Source organism: Neopelma chrysocephalum, unplaced genomic scaffold, assembly GCF_003984885.1.
Source record: "Neopelma chrysocephalum unplaced genomic scaffold, ASM398488v2 Primary Assembly neopelma1_97390, whole genome shotgun sequence".
Taxonomy (NCBI): domain Eukaryota; kingdom Metazoa; phylum Chordata; class Aves; order Passeriformes; family Pipridae; genus Neopelma; species Neopelma chrysocephalum.
The window spans coordinates 6,226,407-6,249,033 of NW_020926031.1; the positions used below are offsets into that span (position 1 = coordinate 6,226,407).

General features: G+C 37.0%; 1 protein-coding gene across 5 annotated transcripts in view; it reads right to left on the reverse strand.

Moving 5' to 3' along the window:
• Window positions 1-1,361: 1,361 nt before the first annotated feature.
• Window positions 1,362-22,627, reverse strand: part of MAPK8 (mitogen-activated protein kinase 8) — a 137,691-nt gene continuing 116,425 nt past the window's right edge. For 3 of the 5 annotated variants that reach the window (XM_027672270.1, XM_027672268.1, XM_027672269.1), the window contains exons 3-12: window positions 21,646-21,775; window positions 20,381-20,439; window positions 20,122-20,260; window positions 15,229-15,394; window positions 10,539-10,610; window positions 8,516-8,698; window positions 7,604-7,728; window positions 6,574-6,637; window positions 4,871-4,948; window positions 1,362-3,892 (exon numbers count right to left, since the gene is read on the reverse strand). In XM_027672270.1, coding sequence (XP_027528071.1) covers window positions 3,747-3,892; window positions 4,871-4,948; window positions 6,574-6,637; window positions 7,604-7,728; window positions 8,516-8,698; window positions 10,539-10,610; window positions 15,229-15,394; window positions 20,122-20,260; window positions 20,381-20,439; window positions 21,646-21,775 — 1,162 coding nt within the window. In that variant the 3' untranslated portion in view covers window positions 1,362-3,746. Of the gene's footprint in view, window positions 3,898-4,870; window positions 4,949-6,573; window positions 6,638-7,603; window positions 7,729-8,515; window positions 8,699-10,538; window positions 10,611-10,964; window positions 11,037-15,228; window positions 15,395-20,121; window positions 20,261-20,380; window positions 20,440-21,645; window positions 21,776-22,627 lie in introns of all 5 variants that reach the window. The other 2 variants (XM_027672272.1, XM_027672271.1) reach the window with 2 other exon arrangements.

Sequence of the window (22,627 nt, forward strand, 5' to 3'; positions counted from 1 at the left end):
TAGGAGCTTTTTGACCATTTTTCTTCATGCACTGTTGAGCTGAATGCCACATCCATCCCTCCCTCCCTGCAGGTGCTCAGTGGCTCCACTGACCATTCCAAGAGGATTGCACGGACCATCTCCGTGGGACCCTCGGACAGCGAGAGGTGCTACTGCTGTGGCCTGGCACCCCCTCAGCACCCACCCTGTGGTGGGGACGTGGGGACTACACACAGACACAGACCCAGACTCGGACAGACACGGTCATAGGCAGATACACCCCCCCAAACATACCCATACACCCCCCTGACCAAACAATTGATACTCTGTATCTAGATGGAATTCCTATCCAAAAAACATACCACTGCATACAGCACAGCAAGAATCTTCAAAGCTAAAATCCCGAGCAGTGCAGCTCACGCAGGGCAAGTGCTGTGTCTGTTGAGCAGAGCAGAATGAACCAGGGCTGCCCTGGACAGTCAGGCTGAGTTGAGAGTTTTGATCTGCCAGCCTAGCTGCTCCCACACACCAACACAGTGAAACATCAGTTCTGACCCCACTGTTTTGCATCAGCAAAAGGCCTTACAACACAGTACTGCAGCACACCATCATGGTACTCGTTCCCACCCGCCCCCCACACTTCTATTTCAAATTCTTGAAGAACCTAGTTCTACAAAAGGAGAGTGCTGTTTTATCCTTGATGCATGCCACAGCTCTGACTAAAGGAGGTGGAAATCAATCTCACTATTATTGCCCAACTTTTAACCTCACCTGACATAAGAGATCAGACAGCTCATTGTAATTCAATCCCTACCAAGTCTCCAATGGATTAGAACAGCCCTAGGAAGTTGCATGCACTCTAGTGAAGCCCATTGTCATGAGAAGATTTTGAAACAGTCTAAAATAAAGCTTAACAATACTTTAGGAATAAAATTGTACAGTGTACTGGACAACATATAATCCAACAAACAATAGACAAAGACAGCTCAACTCCAGTTACCTATTTGTTTGCTATCTGTGGCGGTGTACAACTATCGCTTAAGTAATTTTATATTTCAACAAATAAAAAGGAAAGTTAAGACTAGGATGTTGTTGTGATAATTTGGTGACTGAATCTGACTTTCTTATCTTCTTTGCCACCATTAATTTGCCTAAAAATGCAAGCAATTGAAAAAAAAAAAAAAAAAGAAAATGCAACACTACTATGAAGACAGTGCCAGAAGTGAGCTCTAGGTTTCCACAGGCAAAGCTCTGACCTAACCAAAACAATCCCTTTAAAAACTGCTCACTCACACTGCAACGGGCTGCAGGGGACAGTCCCACCTATTCATTAAACCTACCGTGAAAGAAGAAAAGCTCAATTCTCCTTAGAGCTTATGAACTCATTTCAGTGACTATTTTATTTAGGACACTGGAAAGTGATACCAAAAAGTATTTTTAAGTTTCAAAATATTTCAATAATCACTGTAATCCAGAGGAGTCTAAAATAAATTTGAATACGAATTATATTTACCAAATTCTGTTTTTAACAGCACTTAGAGGCATCAGAAGTTGCTTTTGTCAGTCTTAACTTCATTACATTGTGTTGACCACACTATCATTTGACCCTATATAACAACAGAGAACTGTCATATGACCAAAAATTTTGGCTTAATTCACAGCTTAAACTTTGATAAAAAAAATTACAAAATAGACTGTTCTGTTGGTCTCCGTTCAACTTGAGCACATTTTCTACATTCCAGTGCTAGATGAATCCAAACATGTCCTGCCTATTCCAAGGTAACACAATTTGGCAGGATCCTGCAAAAATAATTGCCTTAACAAATATGGTTTAGGAAAGCAATACTGAAATATTAGATACAAGTGAGGAAAGCAAAATTACATGCACAAAGCACTTACCAGCAGTCTAGCCAGGCCAGGAAAACAATTGTGCAGTTTATCAATTTAGTCATCTTTGAGACATTACCATTTCTTGTAAACCCTGCATGTTTTTTAAAAAGACATGTTAGATATCAAAAGCATTACTATCACTTCTATTTTTCTGAACCTTACTGTAAAGACAAATTTTCCTCTTTCAGTTAGAACTTCAAAAAGATACTTATTTAACCCAACAAGCAGAAGGAACCACACTGAAGACCATCAGTCATTCCTGGATGACTTCTGTAGCCAGTTACATTACTTGCTTATGCTCAGCACCTGACAAGACTTCTGTATTTATGTCCATTTTCGTGAGCATTACTAATTTAAATTGCTCTTCACATCCTAATTCACTACACGAAATATGCATCTACACGAGGCAATCAATTATATAACCTAGCTTCACTAAAAATCTGCATTTTCCAAAGGAATAAATTCTGAATGATTGTTTAACTCAAACTTAAGTCAGTTATACATAAATCATTCTGTAAATATAAAATGTAAACAGTTAAAATACTTCTGTGATGAGCAGCACCATCTTACATGACTATTTAGTAAATGTTCTATATATCTCAATATATCTTTTGTTTAAAAAGTGTATTGAAGCCTGGAGCTTCGGTGATGAAAACTACTGAATATTTATGACTTAAAATGAACCATTGTTAAGATTTCTGCTACACTGATCTCATGGTGAAATGAAAGAGATAAATATTAATTTATACAGCACTACTTCTCCCTCCTTTGGATGGCATATATTGCTCATTAATGCATTAGCTACAGAAATCCTGAGGTTCTCCTACCACTTAATGGTTTTTAGCAATCAGTATTTTTGGTGGAGAAAGAGTAGCTGAAGTTTTGCCCCTATTGCATTCATGTCATTCCCTCTTTGACCCAAAAAGCACTCGAAAAGCACTCGCCCTAGTAGACAAAACCAGTAAGAACCACAACTCCCAAGAATCACGTCTTATATGAAAGTATAGCTACAGCATATTCAGTTTCCTTTTTGTCAGTCTAGACATCCTGGATACACTTTGTTTTGTGTGTACAAAAACAGGCTACAAGCTAAAAGTAAACAGTTTATTGGCATTGCAATGTATTATTCATGAAGTATCCTTGGGTTTTATGGTGATCACAAGATTTGGCATGCCACAACTCTGCAGAAAACATCACATTACTTTACTAGGCTGGGTATTTCTGCAGCTTTGAAGATATGATTTGCTTTCTTATGTTCATAAACCCATTCACACAATGTTATTTTGCAAAGGATTTTTTTTCTGTAAAAAACTCACTAATTGTTGCTTTTGCTGAAGTATTATAGGCAAGTGGCCAAAATAAAAGAGGATTTTTTTCACTGCCAGCACCACAGTAGTATGCCCAAAACTACAGCTGGCTGCACTGAATTCTCTCCCCCTCCACCTAGACCACAGATGTATGACCAAGCATAAAACTCTGAAGGATATCATGAACAAAACATCTGGAATAAATTCTAATTAAAAAATTGAAAACCTATAAAATCTTAAATAATTCATTATATGGTAATGACCACAACATTAATATGTGCTTTGATAAAACAAATCTTACAAATTCAGTAAAAAAAGATCAGCAGCATAATAGTAAAGCAAATATGCAGATTTTAAAACCACAATAAAAATTATCAGGTTTAATATTTTACAGTTAATTACAGCAAAAAAGTGGCTGCTTTTAACACAACTTACAGTTTGAAATTACAGCACTTTATGATGAATTCCATGATTATTTTTGAAAAAACACTCAAAAATACCACCAAATTTTAAAAGTGCCCTATTAATGACTAAAAGGACCCCCCTCCCACCCCCCAAAAGACCAAGTAGTCATCTACAGCAACCCAGAGGTCCAGCTGAGGTTTCTAGACTGCTGTCTGTATCAGAGGCCAATGTTGGATCTGTTGACATTGAAGACACATCGTTGACAGATGATGATGAAGATGGATGTTGAGAGCCATTGATCATTGCTGCACCTGTGCTATGAGAAACAAAACAGCAAATCAGTTGCAGATACAGTTGCACAGTTCAGTACTTGCATTAGTCTGTCTTTTCCTAATGGCCATTACTTTTCCCTGTTTTGGCAAGTTTAAAGAGATGTGTCTCAATCCATTGTCAAAATAAATAAAACCCACAGGTCTTTCATGGGGGGTTTAATGGCTGGTATGTCAAGAACCACAGAACTCACATGGCACAGACAGCTGCCAAATCACAGTAAATGCTAATGGTTGAAGGTTAAAAAAAAATTTAAAAAATCACAAAGCCAGTAAGGCAGAGCTAAGATACCCTAGAAAATGTTGAGACCCTAAGCTAGAATGTATCTACATATTTTGATAAAGAAAGAAGGGGCTTGGGTTTTTTTTCCCCTCCCCTTGGGGCTGGGGAATAGCTGGTGCCCAGCCACATCACATCCATTCAACCTCAGATACCCAGGGATTTCTCCGAGTCTGAACTTCAGTGAATCCCAAGCAGAGTGAGCAAGGGCAGTCCAAGTGTTGTCACAAAGCTTTATCAAGAATCAGTTAATGGGCACATTCTTCCAAGGCCAGTAAAATGAAGTGCAAAGTACTTCACAATTTTCCAACCTAGAAATCCTGTTTCATTATTTCCAAGATCTAAGTAGTGGTTACATCTTATCTGAAACTGTACCAGCTACACATTACACATCTAACCAAACTATAGCAATTGAGCACCAGTACATAACAGCATGTTTCTTGAGGACTGAAATGAATGAAGCACCAATTACACAGAGACAACAGAGGGATTTAGCAGACTAATAAAGAGATGTCAGCCCCCTATATTCCACTCAAATATACAATATCTCAAAGAGAATTCAAGAGGTTTGGTGATTTAAGAGCCATATTTTTGAGTTACTTTTGGATGTCTTGAACAGCTTTACTCCCTCCTGCCCTACAACTCCTTGAGCTTTGTACTGTGCTTTTAATGTAACCAACCTAAAGGGGCTGGTTGGCCGCGTATAACCCCATTCTTGGTTCTCTCCTCCAGGTCCATGACTTCCTTGTATATCAACTCTGAAAATGCAGAGAAGGGAAGGCAAAAAATGAATTTGCAACCCCAAGACTGGAACACATCTCCTGTTAAGATGTACATTTAAATTTCACAGGTTTATTACTGTTCAGAATTAGTTTTGAACGCCAGGTTGTAGCCTACACAGCAACTGGAAAGTGATATAAAATTGTACAGTTCTTTTCTGTTGGAGCTACAATGGCCTAGCACTCTTGAGAACACACTGACATTGCTCTAAGGCTTTTTCATCCAGGCTGCTTTGGGACCTGAGGTTAAACTGAGTCTTAAGGCTCGCTCAGTTTTTATCATTGGCTTCTTTGGTACAGATAAACTTGATCAGCTGTCTTCAAAGGAAGAGCTAAGAACAAGCCCAGACAGCATTGCCATAACCCCAAGGCACATTTGCCACTAAATTTCCTCAGCAACAACGTGTAAAAGTCCAGATCACCATGAAATGGAACATAATGTTAGCATATAAGACTTATAATTTCAAGGGCTATGGGAATCTCAAAAGTAAACACCATATTGCTTGAAATACCCTCAGCACATCTGCTTCAAAAGGGAAATAACTTTGCTTGGAATGAGGACGGTAGGAGAATTTCCACGATTCTCCTTATCTCTGTCTTTACAATTAAAATTCAGTTTTTAACAGAAAGTAACCCAGAAGTGTGATAGTACTGAATTTTACAGATTTGTGCCCATTATTAGCCAACACAATGAAACTGTCAAAAATTATTCATAAAATATTTTCCTTTCTTCTTTTTCCTCTGGGGATATCAAGGTTATACAGGTCTAATATCCCTTCCTAAATTTTTTCAGTACAAATTATTAGATTGCTCAATGCACTAAACTCTTGCTTAAATGCAACTTTTATAGCCTGCACAGCAATCTGGACTTTTTTCTTAGCACTAGAATCTCTGCAATAATACCACACGTTTTAGAAGCAATTTCAAAATGAAGCACAAGCTTTACAGGTTACAAAGATGTTCCTCTTATACTTACCATTTTGTACCTCATATATATGACCAGGAAATACAGATACTAAACCAGTACTGAACACTAAAGATCATGCTCTTGGAGGTATGAGTCTTATGTCATACTACAATCCATTCCAAACCTCAAGCCCAGCTACTTTCTCAGGATCTCACAGCTAATAACCATCAGCATCTCCCACACCAGCTTTAACCTCACTATCTTGCCCATTACTCCCACTCCTTATGGCTTCTTCTTACAAGTCCTCTGCTTGATTTTAAAAGAGCAGTTCTTGCTACAGTGCTCTTCATTTGAAGACTAGTCCTTCTAATTCAGACTTATTTTGCTTAAACTCCTGCATCTTTTTCAGTTTTAGCTGTTGGTCCAGAAGAGTTAACCTCCCTAAAAATGCTGTCCCTATGGTTTGCAAAAGGTGACTGAAATGAACAGGTCTTTAGTTCTCTACAAAGGTTCAGCACCTACAAAGGAAAATGTTTAGTGTCCCAATAATCAAGAAGTTGTGAAGCAACTGATCTATTTCCTTGCCATTCCAAGCAGGTAAAGTAAATACTATTAGGTTGCTCAAAACACTTCAATGTAATCACTGGGGCCCAGCCTACTCCCAAAAGCCTTATTTTACTTAAAATGTCCTTCTTACCTTTCCATTCTTCTATCGTGTGCTCCCTCTCATCTAACTGCTTATCTGGTATCTTTGGTGGAGGCTGAAAAACAAAACTAACTCATCATAGAGCAATCAAAAGGGATACAAAACCAGTATAAATGGAAAATGAAATTAACCACTCAAAACATTAACCTGTTTTTAAAATACCATATTTACATGATCATATATTTCACTCAGACTTGGTCTATTTTCTAGATGCTACTGCTTTAATGTTCTTCTGAATAAAAAATTTGCTTACCTTACTGTAATAATTAAAATAGAAACCGAGTATGGTAATAGAATAGAAAAATGGTCTGGTAAAAGAGCTCCAAAGTGCAGTCTCCAGCACAAGCAGACAATTTTAGCTACTTACTGTTAATTACTACATTTGCCATCTAACTATTACAGATGATCAGAATTCTAATTGCTCCATTTACAATCAGGCATCTTTTTCTATTCTTAGTGGCAATCACCAACCACCTTTCTTTTTTAAAAAATGACACTTCTTATAAACTGATATTGCCCCAAAACTAATTTTTTAAGAAAAAATTTCAACTAATCCTTTTGTTCATTAGTGTTAACAATTGAAAACTCAAGATCTTGTATTCTGATTTTGCTGGAACATTAATTTCTAGTTTAAGAGGACAACCAATTATTACAACTAATGAAAATTTTTCTTTTGCCCAGGAATAAATACCTCAGAACCCCATCAAGGGCAATCAAACCACACTGAAAAAGTGAAGCTCAATAAATTAGAACCCTATATAAAAGATTTTAGATGCATTACTACATGTTCAGGAGATTATATGCAATTGTACGAACAACAGAGACCAGTACTTTAGTCCAAGTTTATCTTAATGCTGTTTCTAATAAACACATCTATAGATGTCAATAAAAATAATTATGGCTCAGTTAAGTTTCTAGTGAAATGTGCAACAATCTTCTTTCAAGCAGCTGTATCAAGCATCACAACAAGATGGCTTTAGTACAGTACCTTCCTAAGCAGAGACCTAAAATAAGGACTTACAGCTTCTGCTTCTGATGGATCATACCAAACATTGATGTATGGGTGCTGCAGGGCTTCATCCACAGAGATCCTTTTAGAAGCATCTATAACCAGCATTTTTGATAACAAATCCCTTGCTTGACTTGCTGCAAAAACAAGATTTTCTGCTCAGACTAATGCCATATATAGAGCACATAACACAGTATTTCAAACCTCATGAAGAGGTCCAGAGTAAACAAATTCCAGTTAAAAACTGACGAAACCCTCACATAATTTAAGGTTTAGGAGAATGGCCCATTTGATGCGAAAAAAAATTGAAGAAAATTACACAGGTGGGAAAGGGGTTGGACATGTTTCACTACAACATTTTCAGCATACAGTGTCCCTTGGTGTGACATCCTTACATGAAACAGCTCAGCTGGCAGTGCAGCCTCATCTGTAATAGCAGCAGACAAGCACCTATTACCCCCTCTGTCATGTACTGTCAGTGACAGAAAATACAGTGAGTCTGATTCCACTGAGTAGGTGACTTAAAACCAGTAAGTTTCTGAAATAACTACAGGATATTTATATATTATGAATATAAACTCCTTATATGCATCCTTAGAGAACAAAGATCTACTCTGCCTATACAACTTCTATTCCAACCTCCCCCCACTTTTCTCTAAATCATGTTGGCATCTGTCACTGAGAAGAATGTAGGTATTTACGTCTCTTTATAAAGACAGCTCCAAGAATAGGAGCTGTTTCATGAAAATATGTAAGTGGAGGTAAGCATATGCCAGCACATTCATCCATTCTCATGATATAAATCTTATATATTTAAATCTTTAACGGGATGATTTTATAGTGAACAAAACCAAGTCATTTCTGTTCAGTATATCACAGTTTTAAAACTTTTAAAATATAAAACACCCAGAAGATAGACCTTACCTTTAAGTTTATTGTGTTCAGAGTCAGCTGGGAAAAGGACATCTGGAAAGAGTTTTTCAAAACTATATCCAGCATATTTAGGTCTGTTCTCCACATAAGTTCGGACTGTAGGCTGCAATTTCTTCATAAATTCGGGGCATGGTGTTCCTAGCTGCTCTATAACTTTATTCCATTGATCAATATCTAAGGTTATGCAGCTAAGAAAAACACTGTGTCTATATTAAAACCACATGAAATAACCAACAGAGAAAATACAGAAAATTATAATAAAATATCAAGTTTATCATCACAAATTAGGACTATACTCTTAGAGAAAACAGTGAAACAAAGCAAGACTATGATAGCGTAGTCAAGGCAATGTGAATTTTACTCAAATAATAATTAACTAGAAAAGGATATACTTCTGAGAAACAGAATATTAGAAGACTCACACAATGTATTAAACGAATTTAAATTAAGGCCTTGTTTGGGTTCTGGAGAACTCTCACTTCCTGGTCTGAACCCACATTCACAGTAGTGGAGCTACTACACATCACCAAGGCACTCGTGACAATTACCCCACGTAGGTGCTTTGTCCTTTGTTCTCATCTCAATACCTCACCCCAATCTGGGGCAACCTCTTACCAAGGATGTGCAACACTGATCACCACTGGGCACAAATGGATGAAGTCTGGGCCCACAAAGGTCAATGACAATATTGTCAAAGACTTGAATGAAGAAGTTAAAGAGTTTCAAGGATGCATAAGGAACATCTTAACTGAAAAGTCTGCACACCGTAAAGGGAGATTGACCAGTTCACAGCAGACGAATTTAATACATGTTACTGAACAAAAAAAGTAACATTTGTCTCGGGAATTCCTAGTTGCAGATGGTTAGATACTGGGAGAGAGCTCATATAAAATTTTATATACCCTTATCTCATTTGTATATTCTCCTCAACTTTTATTTTCAGCTGCCATTAGAGACTGGATACCAGACCACCTAAATCTTCCATGGGTTGTAGCAGGGCTTCTCTTCTGTTCTTAAAACTTAATAACAGATCTTTATATAAGAATTTTCAAGCTCTACAAAGTTTTAGTACAGGTCTTGACAAAAAAAGTATTTACACTGTATGGCATTGAGTGTAAATTGAAAAGCCATGCTAGCAAACCAGATGCATAAAGCAAAGCATGGTGCAGCTCATGCAATGACAGAGCTGTGTGAAAGTAAAGATGCCCTTGATCTCCTCACTGTGTCTCATAATCTTGACCCCATCTTCACCCCTAAATGGTACTTAACAATTTTTAAACAGTAACCTCCAGCAAAAGCAGGAAATATTTCTGATGGCATCTAAAAAACCTGGTCTGTAAGTACTAGTAAAACAAATAAGATGTCAAACATCAATTATTTCCATTAATTTTAGGGATGATCCAGAGGTTTCAGTTCTGTTTGTTTGGAGTGGATTCTTTGTCTGAAATAGTGTTCACAGGAAAACCCATATAGACACCACCAAGCCATTCATGGAATAGAAAGACAGAAATGCCAGGTATTTCTGAAAGCTATTTGCAGGATAATTTCTGCATACAAAAATATAAAATTCCAGAGTGTAACTAATGAAGATGATCAGGAATTTTTTGTGAACATTTTCTATAAAATGCAAAGAATAATAACTGCTAACACACTCAGGTACTAAACAAGATTAGTAAGTTATTACATAAAAATAACCTCCAAAGTAAAAGCCAATGCATGTGAACCAGTAAAACACCACCTAAAACAAACAAATAAAATTTGTCTTAAATGTGACAACATTCAAAAGCAATGACAGGCACTATATTAAACTGGAAAAAGAACAGAGAGGAAAAAAAAGAAAAAGGAAAAAGAAAAAATAAGTCTGTTTGCCTAAGTGGTATATAATGAACTTGCACTTTGAAAAGGCAGTTGAAAACCAGTATTTTAAAAATTAGAACTACCTTAATCTGGAACTATATAGCTGCAGTATCTTTTGACCTTTTACAACTACATCCTAGGCCAAAGGTAAGGATACGATCTGTACCAGGAAATAAAACACCACCTTTGATCATTTCTCCCATGATGCACCCAACTGACCAAATGTCAACTGAAAACAAAATGCAATGATATTAACATAAAAGATAGTTATTAAAATAAAAGAAATAAAAATATCCAGACACACACATACACATGAAGTGACTATAAAAAGCATGTGTAATGTAATGAGTGAAGGTGAATGTATGCTAACTACAGGACCAGCAGAGACTATGTCCTACTGCTAGGTGCAGCCTGAATATAAATGAAGTTCTTTTTTTTTTAATAAGTGTATCACAAGAAAAATCCATGTTCATTTAATAAAAAAAAAATAAAATTGTACAATATGCATCTTCATGACACAACATCAATAAAAAGGTTAATCACTTCCTAACTAATTCAACCTGCTGCAGCAGCACAAGGATACAGTCCCTTCCTGGAAAGAGGATTTTGTGGCAAACCATTTCGCCCATAATGCACCCCACAGACCATAAATCCACTATGTTTGTAGCACAAAAAGAAGGAAAAGCAAAGCAAACGGTCATTTAAAATTAAAAGAAGCATAACATGACTGCATCCTATAAACTGCAGAGACAGCACAGGAAGAAGAGCAAATCTTTGTATTAATCAATGAAAACACCTTAAAATACACCATGTGTAAGGATTAGCTTTTAACTGTCTCAAATACAAGGCAGAAAAACATCCTTTTGTTTAATATAGTGCTAGAGCAAGAGCTTGAGCAGAGAGAGAGAGAGAGAGAGACACAAATCAAGCAGAGTAAGGCCCTTCTCCAAGCTCTGAAGCTTGCAAAGCTACCTCCGCCAAGAGACCAGATTCAAGTACCAAAGACAGCTTGATTTCTTGAAAGTAATTCCACTGTAGTTGTATGAATAATTCTAAAAGTAGCAAAGTAAATTGACCTGTAAAAATATTGCCTATTGAAACAGTTCATGCTTTTTAGGATAATTAATTAGGTATTACATAGAATTAAAATTTGACATCAAGTATTTCCTAAAAGTCAGATTACCATGCATCTCTCTCTCACTTTAAATAAAAAGCAAACAGAATCAGTAAAAGATCACTTAGAATTTTAGAGGATCAGTTAATGACAATGTTAGTACGCTCCTAGAAGATTTTCAGTTGAAATCATTTGTTTAAAGATATTTTTCCAGTTATGCTGAAATAACATCTTATACAAAAGAAAAACTCAAAAGCAATTTTTTTGAAATGAAATATGCATTTTCTACGTTACCTTAAAATAAATTACTCGAAAGACATACTTAGAGATGCACAAGTTTACTTTGTACAGGTATGCCAATTTCTTTTGCAGTTGCTTTCAGAGGTACTGTTAACTCTGTATGCAAAAGTTTTCTTGAAGTCACAATAATTATATTATTATGAATACTTTAATATAAAACATGACACTGGAATTTCAATTAAACAGGTAAGAAGGGGTTTTAAATGAGAACAATTGTATACTAAGAATCACATGTAAATGTTCTGATAGAGCTCAACAATGTCAAGTAAACAATGTTGCTTCTTACTGAAAATATTCCTTCTCCCTCATTTACAAGTTCCTCTAAAATAGTATCTCAATCATATGATAGGAGATCTTAGTTGTGCATATTAATAGGTCAAAATTAAGGGCCTGGTTCATTTAAAAATGATTGTCAACATTTTATGATTAGTGCTGTTTTTCCCTTAAAAACCCTTTTCAAATATTTAAGTACATATTATTTGGCTCAGAGATCCAAAGATTTGAAGCCAAGTTTTGCATTTGACTTTTTAAATAAAATTCTGAATGTTGACTTTTTGACCTGCAAATCAACCTTCTGCCAGTCCAAGCCAAAATATACCCAAATCTGTTGTAATCAGGTTGTGTCCAACACAATAAAGTTACTATCCTTCTGGTCACCCTGCAAAACCAAACTTGAGATGTTTTGGGGTGTTCTGATTTGCTGCTTTCATTAAATCAAGAAGTCTCTAACTTTTTTTATGAAGCTAAACTAATTTGTAGACTGAGGACTGCTCCTGTGAATACTTCTATAGAAGACCAAGTAAAATGAGTAAAATCTCATTACAGATTTGAAAATATTTTTAAAAATCTAATGCTGCCATAAGGACTCCATTGTACTCTTAATAACCCTGTTTGAAGTGAACTATTTTCTATAACTCTAGGAGAAAAAAAAACGTGAAAATTAAGTTCAAACCCAATGTACATAACAGGAAACTTAAAAGTAGTTGTTTCAGAGGGTTTAGGGCTTTCCTTGCTTTTCAGAGCTTCCTTTCTGATAATCATGCACATAACTGTGCATAAATCTAAATACATTAAGGTACATGTGCATGAACAGTTTTGGTGTCCTTCAGTCCTTGAGTTTCATTTCTGGATTTTGCAAGGATTGGTTTCTCAATATGATATACCCAAATCTCCTTCAGTAATAAAACCCTATGCAGAAGTGAACTCTATATAATCAGTTTGGGATCTTTGCTAGTTTTAAAACAAATATTTTGTACGTGAGTAACAAAAGAACACTACTCTGCAGTGCGTATCTCAGTCATCAAAATAAAAATTGCAATCCTCCCACATCAGTTCAGCAGGGCACTGAAACACCCTGCAACCATTAGTTAACCATCAATTTTCAATATTTAAGTCTATATTAAATAAGTTAACAGTTAATTTAACTATTGGTTTAAGGGGGCTATAACAGGCATCCATACTAACAGGTTGGGGCCTCTGGACAGCCCATGGTTTTTACTGTAAGTGCATCCTTGATACCTGTCTCCTAGTCATGGGAGCTCCACAAACTCCTGAGGTGGCGACTGAGAAGAATAACAGCCTATGTAAATACTGTAAATGGCCTTTTAATGAGAACAGTACATGTGGAAATGCAGACTGTCTTCAGACTCAGTCCATAGATTTACATTCTCCAGAAGTGCCTGTCTAATTTCAATAACCATGTATTTGGCTCTGGGAAGACTCGACAGTTCTTCAAATGAAAGCAAACTATTATTTATGTTCTGCTGCACAAACAAGTCGTGTGTCCTTAGGAACAGGATTGTCACTACCATGACAGGATACTCTGGAACACAATCTATTCAACACCAACAATAACCTAAGCAACCTTTTAGTGGAAACAATGTTTCACACTTCTGCAACTCACAATTGCTTACTATTTAAGAGAAAAATCTAAACTGGGCAAGCGAAGGAAGAAAACTTGTGATTTTCATTGTATCAATTCCTCCTGTAAGGCAGCTTCATGACTCAATATTACAGTTTTAGGTACTTTTATCTAGTGTCCCTTAAATGGCCAATGTAAAGTCTTGGGGGAAAAAAAAGACAAATTTGCAAACCTAAAAACTTTAGGAGTAAAAAAAAAAAAATAACTCGCTGTACTCAACCTGTGACTTCTAAATCACAGGCCAGCCATGGAGGCCACTTGAAGGAATGTACATCCTCTCATTCATGTTAACGATCCAGACAGAAATAAAACCACAGCCTTGCAAAAATTATCTACTCTCATTCCTTTGAGCTGCCCTCTTTCATTGTTAACACCATTTACACACAACCTGAAGTCACTGGCTGTGACTATGCAGTTGCAGTTGCCAGGCAGGTTTGCAGACTATATTAGGAATCCTGAAAGGCAGAGCAAGCCCCAGTTGTGTCAGTAATGTGAGGAGCCACACCTCACATCCCCAGGAGACAGCTCACCGAGCCTAAAGCAGCAGGGCATCTCAGAGCCTTGCTGGTGGATCAACAGAGGGTTTAAAATACCTCCAGTGACCTCTGGGCACTGTGCCTGCCTGAGCTGGAAACAAGGGAGCGGACTGGCCACAGTGACAGCTGATCAATGAAATGGCAGCAGAATCGGGGCTGCTACAACAGGAATGCAGGAATGACACATCAGTTTGTTTTCCTAATGGGCACTGGCTGTTTCATTGAGAAGGTGCAATGTAGCTGATTGTGTGTTTTCCTCAAACGACATAGCCCTTCCTTATTTTCTTGTAGAAGATAGAGACAGACAGACTGGCCACAGAGCAAGTATAAAGAGAAGGGAAATGTATGCAAGCAGAGTGACAAAGTAAAATTTCCTTGGAATCTGTCATGGACCTCAAGGAATCTATGATGCTTCGTGACAGTACTCTCTGTATTCTTGTCTCAAGTATATTATTGACTTCAGCAACATTAAGAACTGAGTGCAACAGGTTTAAAGAACGCGGGTTTTAATTAAAAGAAATGCCACAGTAGGTAGTCTCAGCTTGTTTGTTTCTCAGTAGCCTTTATGCTCCCTACATCCTAAAAGGCCATACGGAATATAGTTATTCAACATTCAATTTAGTACACACATCTACCGATGAATTACAATTTAAATCTTCACCAGGAATAAAGTCAGGTGAAGGTCTATCAAGGTACATAACATATATTAAGAAAATATATTTCCAGTTCTTATGGATGTCACTTGTTATTTAAATTTTTAAATAAACAAGGCCCTCAATTTGTTCTCCTATTAAATGCAAACATTTTCTAATGGGTTGAGTTGAATAAACAATTGGTGTATCCAGAATCTGCATTTTGATCAAAAGACTAATTTATAAAATTTCTACAGCTTGAAAAAAACATTAACATGTAAAATGTGGTGTGCCAAACAAAAAAAAAAATAAAGCTATGCCAAAGAAAGACTATATTTGCTGACCGTTTTCTTTGTATCCCATCCCTAGGATGACCTCTGGTGCTCTGTAGTAACGAGTCACTACATAAGGCGTCATCATAAAACTAGTTCCTGCAGTTCTGGCCAGTCCAAAGTCAAGAATCTTCAAAGTGCAGTCTGACTTTACTACTATATTACTGGGCTTTAAATCCTTTAAAAAGAAACATCATATATGACTGCTAAGACAAGCACAAAGTACTCTGTGGTTCACATTTTAAAAATATAATATTGCTAACATTATACCCCACACATACAACTAGGTTATTGCTATAACTGCAGTTTTTTTCCCCTTGCATTAACTCATGTGCATTCAGCAGACTACAGAATTAATTCCTTTTTTGTGCTTGTAAATTTATATAGCAATTAGAGAAGGATAATACAACCAGCATTACAAGATATGTTAGCAATGTCTGAAATAAATTGAGGTTAGTAAGAAGTGTTAGCTCTGAGGAAAGGTCTAGAAACTGCTCACTGGAACAGTGATTATTACTATGATGCAGAACACAAGTAACATAACAATTGCTGAAATCATTTGATACAATAATCATCTTGATACAAAAATTATTAGAATTATAATATGAATGTAAAAAGTAAAAGCTTTATTTGCTAGTTGAGGTTACATTACCTCTTTTGAATCAATGTTTCTCTGAACAGGAAGGAAATCCCCATGCCTACATAGTTTTAGTTTCCCATTTAGGATTTGGTTTTATACTAATTTTGGCAACCAAACCCAAAAAGGCACCATTGAAAAACTGCCAAGAATTAACACAATCATTATATTGCAGTGAAAAAAATTGAGTGGAGCACTGATACAGTTTCAGATCATCATGGTAACTATTCTTTTCACTTGAATCCTATTGACAAGTGGCTTTACAAGATCTATTTATACTACATTGGCATACTCCATCATCATCTCAGGAGGATCTTACACACATTTGAATGTCACAGAGCAAATATTACAAAGAGTAACTTCTTTGCAATCATAAAATGATTCACAGCACACAGGCCAACAGAGATAAGACTTAGATCTTTCCTGCCTACACTCTACTGAGATTAATGAGAGAAAAACCTGGCAGAGGACGCCAGCATTTGAGCTGCAGGCATTTGATAAGTAGCAATATCTGTCACTGTTTCACAGAGACTTAAAATTGGCTATCTGCAAGATTTATGTAGTTTCAGCAATCTCCTCATAAAGCTAAGAAAACTGCATTAAAGAGAGAGGAAATCACAAAAAAGAGTTTCAAAACAATAGAATTTTAGTGAGCAATTAAAAGTCTCGCATATATACATATTCATACATGCACTTCCAAAACACTTGCACAAGAACTCTGCAGACAACCTTGGCTTAAAACATTCTCAAACACCACAAATTAATTCAAGTCCTACAAGGAATTCCAGTCATTTTAATACATATGTTTCAGATTCTGCTACAGTCTTGTTTATTATCAGCTTTATTTTTGCACAATTCTATTATTTTCAGGATGTTCATTGCAAAATCCCAGGTGCATGCTTATGGTATTAACTATACTCATCCTTCTCAAAGCTGCAGGATTAACACTCAAAATGTTAAAATATCTTCCCTTTACAAGAGAAAAATCACTACGAGGACAAAATGCAAAAGCTTACAGAATGCTGCCCCTCCTTAATTTCTGAACACCATGTAGCTGTCATGAAACCTAGGATCAAAATGATGAAGGCCAGACTTGACTTAACGCTGCATTCAAATTCATGCAGAACCCATATCTCTTATGTTTTAAATAAACACAAACTCAAAACTTCCTTTAAGAGTGATCAAGTTAATTAGGCCGTATAAATATATCCAGAACCTACAGCAGATGTGTCACTGAACCTTAAAAATGTAAAATGTCAGTGCTTAGAAAACTCATGGCTGTATCCCCATTAACCAGACAGGAAGACAGGGACATCTCTGGAGGGTAACTCATGGCTTCTTTGGGCTTTTCCCTTATTAAAAAAAGATTTGTGAAGGGTTTCCATAATTAGGCCCCTTTGTTAAGTACTCAAAATCAGGCAGAATTCCATGTTTCAGAGCCCCCATGCAAGACTAATGAGACACTCTGTGTCCCTCAGCAAGTCAGTGAGGTACAACTCTGAAATGCTGATCATTCATCCCCCTCAGATTATGAAACAGAAGTGAACGTGTACTTCTACACTGGCTGGAAACTGCATCTCTGCAAAATGTTTGGAACACAGTAATGTTCATTTGCCAACATCTGCTAAAGTCAGTGTAAAGTTACAGTCAAATCTTTACAGAGATTAAATTTTCACCCATTGATGTGGCAACTAAATATGCCCCCTACAACTCTTCCAGGGGAAATTGACTGAAACTCGCTTTGTGTTTGTTCTCTGCTTCATTCCATGCCTCTAGTTCACTAGGAAAAAAACACCTATTTCTATGGCAAGTACTATCCAGTGCTATAAGACACATACACAGATTGCTGTGATTTCAGTCATGCAGTAAGGTTTGAAAAAATTACTGAGATGCTGAGAGTCCCACAGCTGTGTTAGAAGCTTAAGAACCCAGTTAAAAAACATGTGAAACTACCAACAGCAAAAAAGCTTAAAGCTTTAGAGAACACTAAAGTAGTACACTAGATCTGTAGCCAGAATGCTCCACAGGCAGCCACAGTAGTGCAGGCTATGTTTAAGGAGTTTCAACCAAGTAATTAGCTTTGAACTTTAGTGACAGTGGTGCTTAGAGCCCAGAAGAGGGATATAAAGAGTTACTGCTGCAGCCACATGGTCCACGGAACATATGTCCCTTTTCAAGTATGCCCTCATTGACTTGTGAGGTTTTGTTTAACTTGTTCCACAGAGAAACAGAATTTTGATACTTTACACCTCGAAGTGTAAAGGCACAAAGCACAAGCAGGTGATGTTCTGCCTGAACATACTTAATCTTCTAACAAAGTCTGAGAAGAAGCTGTCAGCTGAAAATCTACCAGGAAGACATGCAAGTGAAATGTATCTGCACATGTCCTTCAAAAGCATTCATGCATACATATGGTACTATTTACATAGCAATTGTACCCGTAGTCTCTTTGGCATCATTTATCCCTGAGCAATATGAAGCATTTCAAAGACTTAACCTGCATTTACAGAGGCAGGAATTCTATCCTCAAAGCAATCTTTACTCCTGCCCAACAACTACTTGAGTAGTGGTTCCTTTTCTATAAATGTACAAATGTCTGTGACTTCTACAGGATCAATGTTCACTCTGCAGAAGTAAAAACCATCCTGAAAGCAAGCACCATTTCAGAAGGTCCCTCATGCCTGCACTAAGATCCACAGAGAGATATTCGTACATTACCTACTCCATATGGACATCCATGGATGTCCATACAATATGCCATTTTTCCAAATCCAAAAGAGACCTAGGAAAACCCACAGCAATTAACTTGCATACCTAGGTATTGAAGAGACCAGGAAACGTGAAGCTGCATACAAAACAGTTATTTCAAACCCAAAGGCACATGCATTAGGACACAAAGGGCTGCATAATCTCAGTCATATGTAACATAATTACCCCAACACTGGTAAGTGAAGCAACCTTGTTTTCCCTAGCATTCCCATAATAATACAAGAAGCCCACTGATTTGTTTCAATGCCCACGTGCAGCCCAAGCAGGACCAGGTACAATGTCTGGTTGCAGGTGATGCTTTTCCCTACTCTTCCTCGCCCATCTCTTTCAAACACAGCAGTTCAGGGAAATCGCACGCAAGAAACTTCACCTCCGTTCCCTGAGCTCCTCACTGGAACGAAGCAGCTGATGAGTACGAAAACTAGCTAAGCAAAAGAAAGCAGTGTTTGGCCACTCAAACTGTATTTTCTATTCAAACAATTGTCCCTGTTCCCTTGGGGAAAAAGCAGCAAACTGAACACTAACATCAGACTGCCAGATCCAGCCTGCAGGCCATTCAACATCCCACTCAAAGTGTGGTGAACCACTGACCTGGACAAGCATCCTACCAGCAATTCCTGTGGTGTTGCCTGTGGCAATGACAACATTGCTGAGTATATCATCCATGAAGAAGACGATATGGTACTGATTGAAACTAACCCACACGACTAAGTTTAATGAAATCTTCTGCATCCCTTCAGAATGGAAAACTTCTCAAACTCTCTAAAAAAGTAACAATAAAAATGTAGTATTGTAGAAATACAAGCTTACCATTTCCCAAACTAACAATTTCAAACTATTTAAAAAAGTTGTAACTAGACAATCTCAAGCAATTTTTACACTATATACAATTATATATGAGATTTTTAACTTGAGCAGGCAACCTTAAATTCAAAATTTCTTGACTGGATTGTAACATGGATGCCATTTAAAAAGCAGTAGTCAGTTTTGCCTGTGGGCAGTCTGAATGCTTTGTGACAGACAGGTGTAATGCAAGCTCCACTTATAGGTCTTTATCATCTGTTTGTATCATGACTTCAGGTACTTATTCATTACTCTGCTAGTTCAAGATGAGAAATAAAATTGGCAGTTCCTTCTAAAGATGAGATTTCAGGTTTGGTTACCAAAACAATAAAGGCAGAGATGCTTTCAGATATTCTTTCCTGTCATGACTACTAAAATAGAACATTATACAGAGGAGGTAATGTAACTCACTGCAAAAATCTTTTATTTGCTCTGTGCAGATTATCATCAAATCATTCAAACATTCAAAAGGTTCATTCTAGAATCACCCTGCAAAATGGTAAGTGTGATGATGATTTCCTTTCAGCTTTCTCTCTCAGCCTATGGGACAGGCTATGAATCACCTTTTGTGATCCTATTTCTGATTTTTTTTATCTTTTAAATACTCAAAGCAAAACCAGGTGCAATGCAAATTATACACAGTTTAGTTCACTTACCCTATGAATAATTCCAGCTGAATGAAGATGTTTGATACCACACAGCATTTGATAAAGAAGATAGGACATTCGTTCATGGTCTAGCTCCATCTGAATCACTTGGCAAAGATTTGCATCCATGAGCTCCATCACAATGTAGCTTATGAAGAAAAGAAATAATCAGATAATACGGCTATTTTATTGTATTTTTTCTCTTGCTCATCCTTTGGCATGAATATTTTGAAAATAAATTCTCAGATTTAGTTCAAATCAGACTTACACATCTTGAAATTCTTCCAGGGATTTTTGTGGTGTGAACACATTCAGTAGGCCGATTATCTGTCAGAAGGGGGAGAGGAAGTGTAATTGCACCACAGAAATAGCAAAGTTGCAGAGTCAACTTTTCAAAACTATTACTCTGATATGAACCTCCTGGTATGCACTGAAGCTCAAGATGCTCAGTGGCTCAACCACGCCTAACATGTTGTAGCAGATACCAATGATTTTAGAAGGAGTATATAATCTATAGACACTCTGTGTGCGTTAACAGGATGACATTCAAAGCTTAAAACTGAAGGAGGTTAATCAGTCTTCCCTTCCTCCTACTTTCAGTTTGAAGAGACCTGGTAAGATTTCTATTGCATATGAGGAATAATAAAATTAAAACCTGACAAAGGCTCCCTAAAAGATACCACTTTGCCACTGACAGAGGTGAAGAAAAAACCCAAATGGAGAAACAATTCTTAGAGCTGATTTAGGACACTTCCCAGTGCTAAGAATGGATGGGATGTGCAGAAACAAGCCAAGATACTACTCAACAAGAGTCAGGAAGGCTTATAATAGTTTATCATCATACAAATTATCCTATTAGATGAAACTTCCTTCAGAGAATCCATATAAGCCAACCCTATCTGAGAAAAGTTATAAGATTTTCCCATGAAGCTAGAAGACAGAGTAAGTTTTCTATGACTCCCTACCTCCCTAGCGGTCATCTTCCTGATGGGGAATTAAGAGGGAAAGTGAGGAAGACTGAACACAGCTGTCTCTGAAGGAAGAAAATGGCCAATACCAGCCTTTTGTAGTTCAACTCTGATAAATTTATCACTTATTCTCTTCCCATTTCTGTGATCTGGTCTACTGCACAGTTTCATAAGCATAACACAGTTACTGTTGTCACAACACAAGATTCCAAACTCATTCACGCACCAGGAAAAAAGAAAGAAAAACCTATTACAGCCTTTTTCTTTTTCCTCTTATGTGTCTAGCAGCAGCAACAGAGACAAGGATGCACTTACCAATCATCCTCCTCTTATTTGACAGCTGCATGTAAAACACAGCAATGTAACACTGACTCCCTTCCTGATTTTGAAGCGGGGGCAGGTATCAAAACCAGTAAATAATAGCTCTTCTGATACATCCTTCTGTACTTATCATGGAGATACAACCATGCAATGAAAATCTCCCCTGAAGTCACTTCCTTTTACAAAGAATAACCTTCTAGTTAAATCTTTAACATTTGGAGCAGGACAAGGACACTGCACTCACATTTTTGTGATTAACGCACTTCATAAGAACAAGCTCTCTGTAGGCTCTCTTAGCATGGGTTTGGTTCTGAAACGGTCGGCTTAACTTCTTGATTGCAACATTCCTTTCAAGGATGGCATCATAAGCTGCACTGTAATTAAAAATAACATTATTACATCTCTAGCACCAAGGTCCTTTAAGCTGTGGCAGTTGCAACCTTTTCCAGATACTTTGTATCATGTCTGCAGAAACCCCAAATTTCCAGTGTTACTCAGCTCTAGGGAGTGTAATAAAACAAAGTGCTCTCGTATGCTGAGTGATTCAAAATTTAAAAATATTTCCCAGCTTCAGAGTATTAACACATGACAACCTCTAGGATTTCTGCTTCCAAAGATATTGAGTTCTTGCCGCTCATTGGCACTCAGGAACAGATTGCCTAAACAAGGTCCAAAATACTTCAAACATGAAAAGCACATCCATTTTACACAAAATCTTCACACTGAAAAGAAGGGAAAAGAGTGGAAAAGTAGGTTATATAAAGGTCCCATGCTTTCACTTATGTAGTTGCTTAATATCCTGATGACAATGAGAGTATCAACGTCAAAACAAAAAAGTCTTAAGAAAGCTTTAACATCTAGATGTCACTGGTTTTAACTTGGTAAAAAGAAAGAATAACATTTTGATTGCAGACTAATGTCAAGATTGTCATACGATTCAGTAACACAAGCTGTTTAACTGATGAAGACTGTTACTGGGGACAACTCCCTTACATATCACATTTCCATGACAGGAAGGCTCAGCTTGCTTTTCCTGTCAGAGCTAATACAACAGCTGACTACCATGCAGACTCAGGAAATATTTATCAGTTACTAAAAAAGTCTCAGCAGGGAAAATATTGTTTTCTTGTCTCTTATCAAGAAAGGTACTCAAACCTAATGAAGAACATCTGCCAGCAAACAGTAGCATCTATTAAATCCCAAACGCACTACTTTAAAAAGCAGAT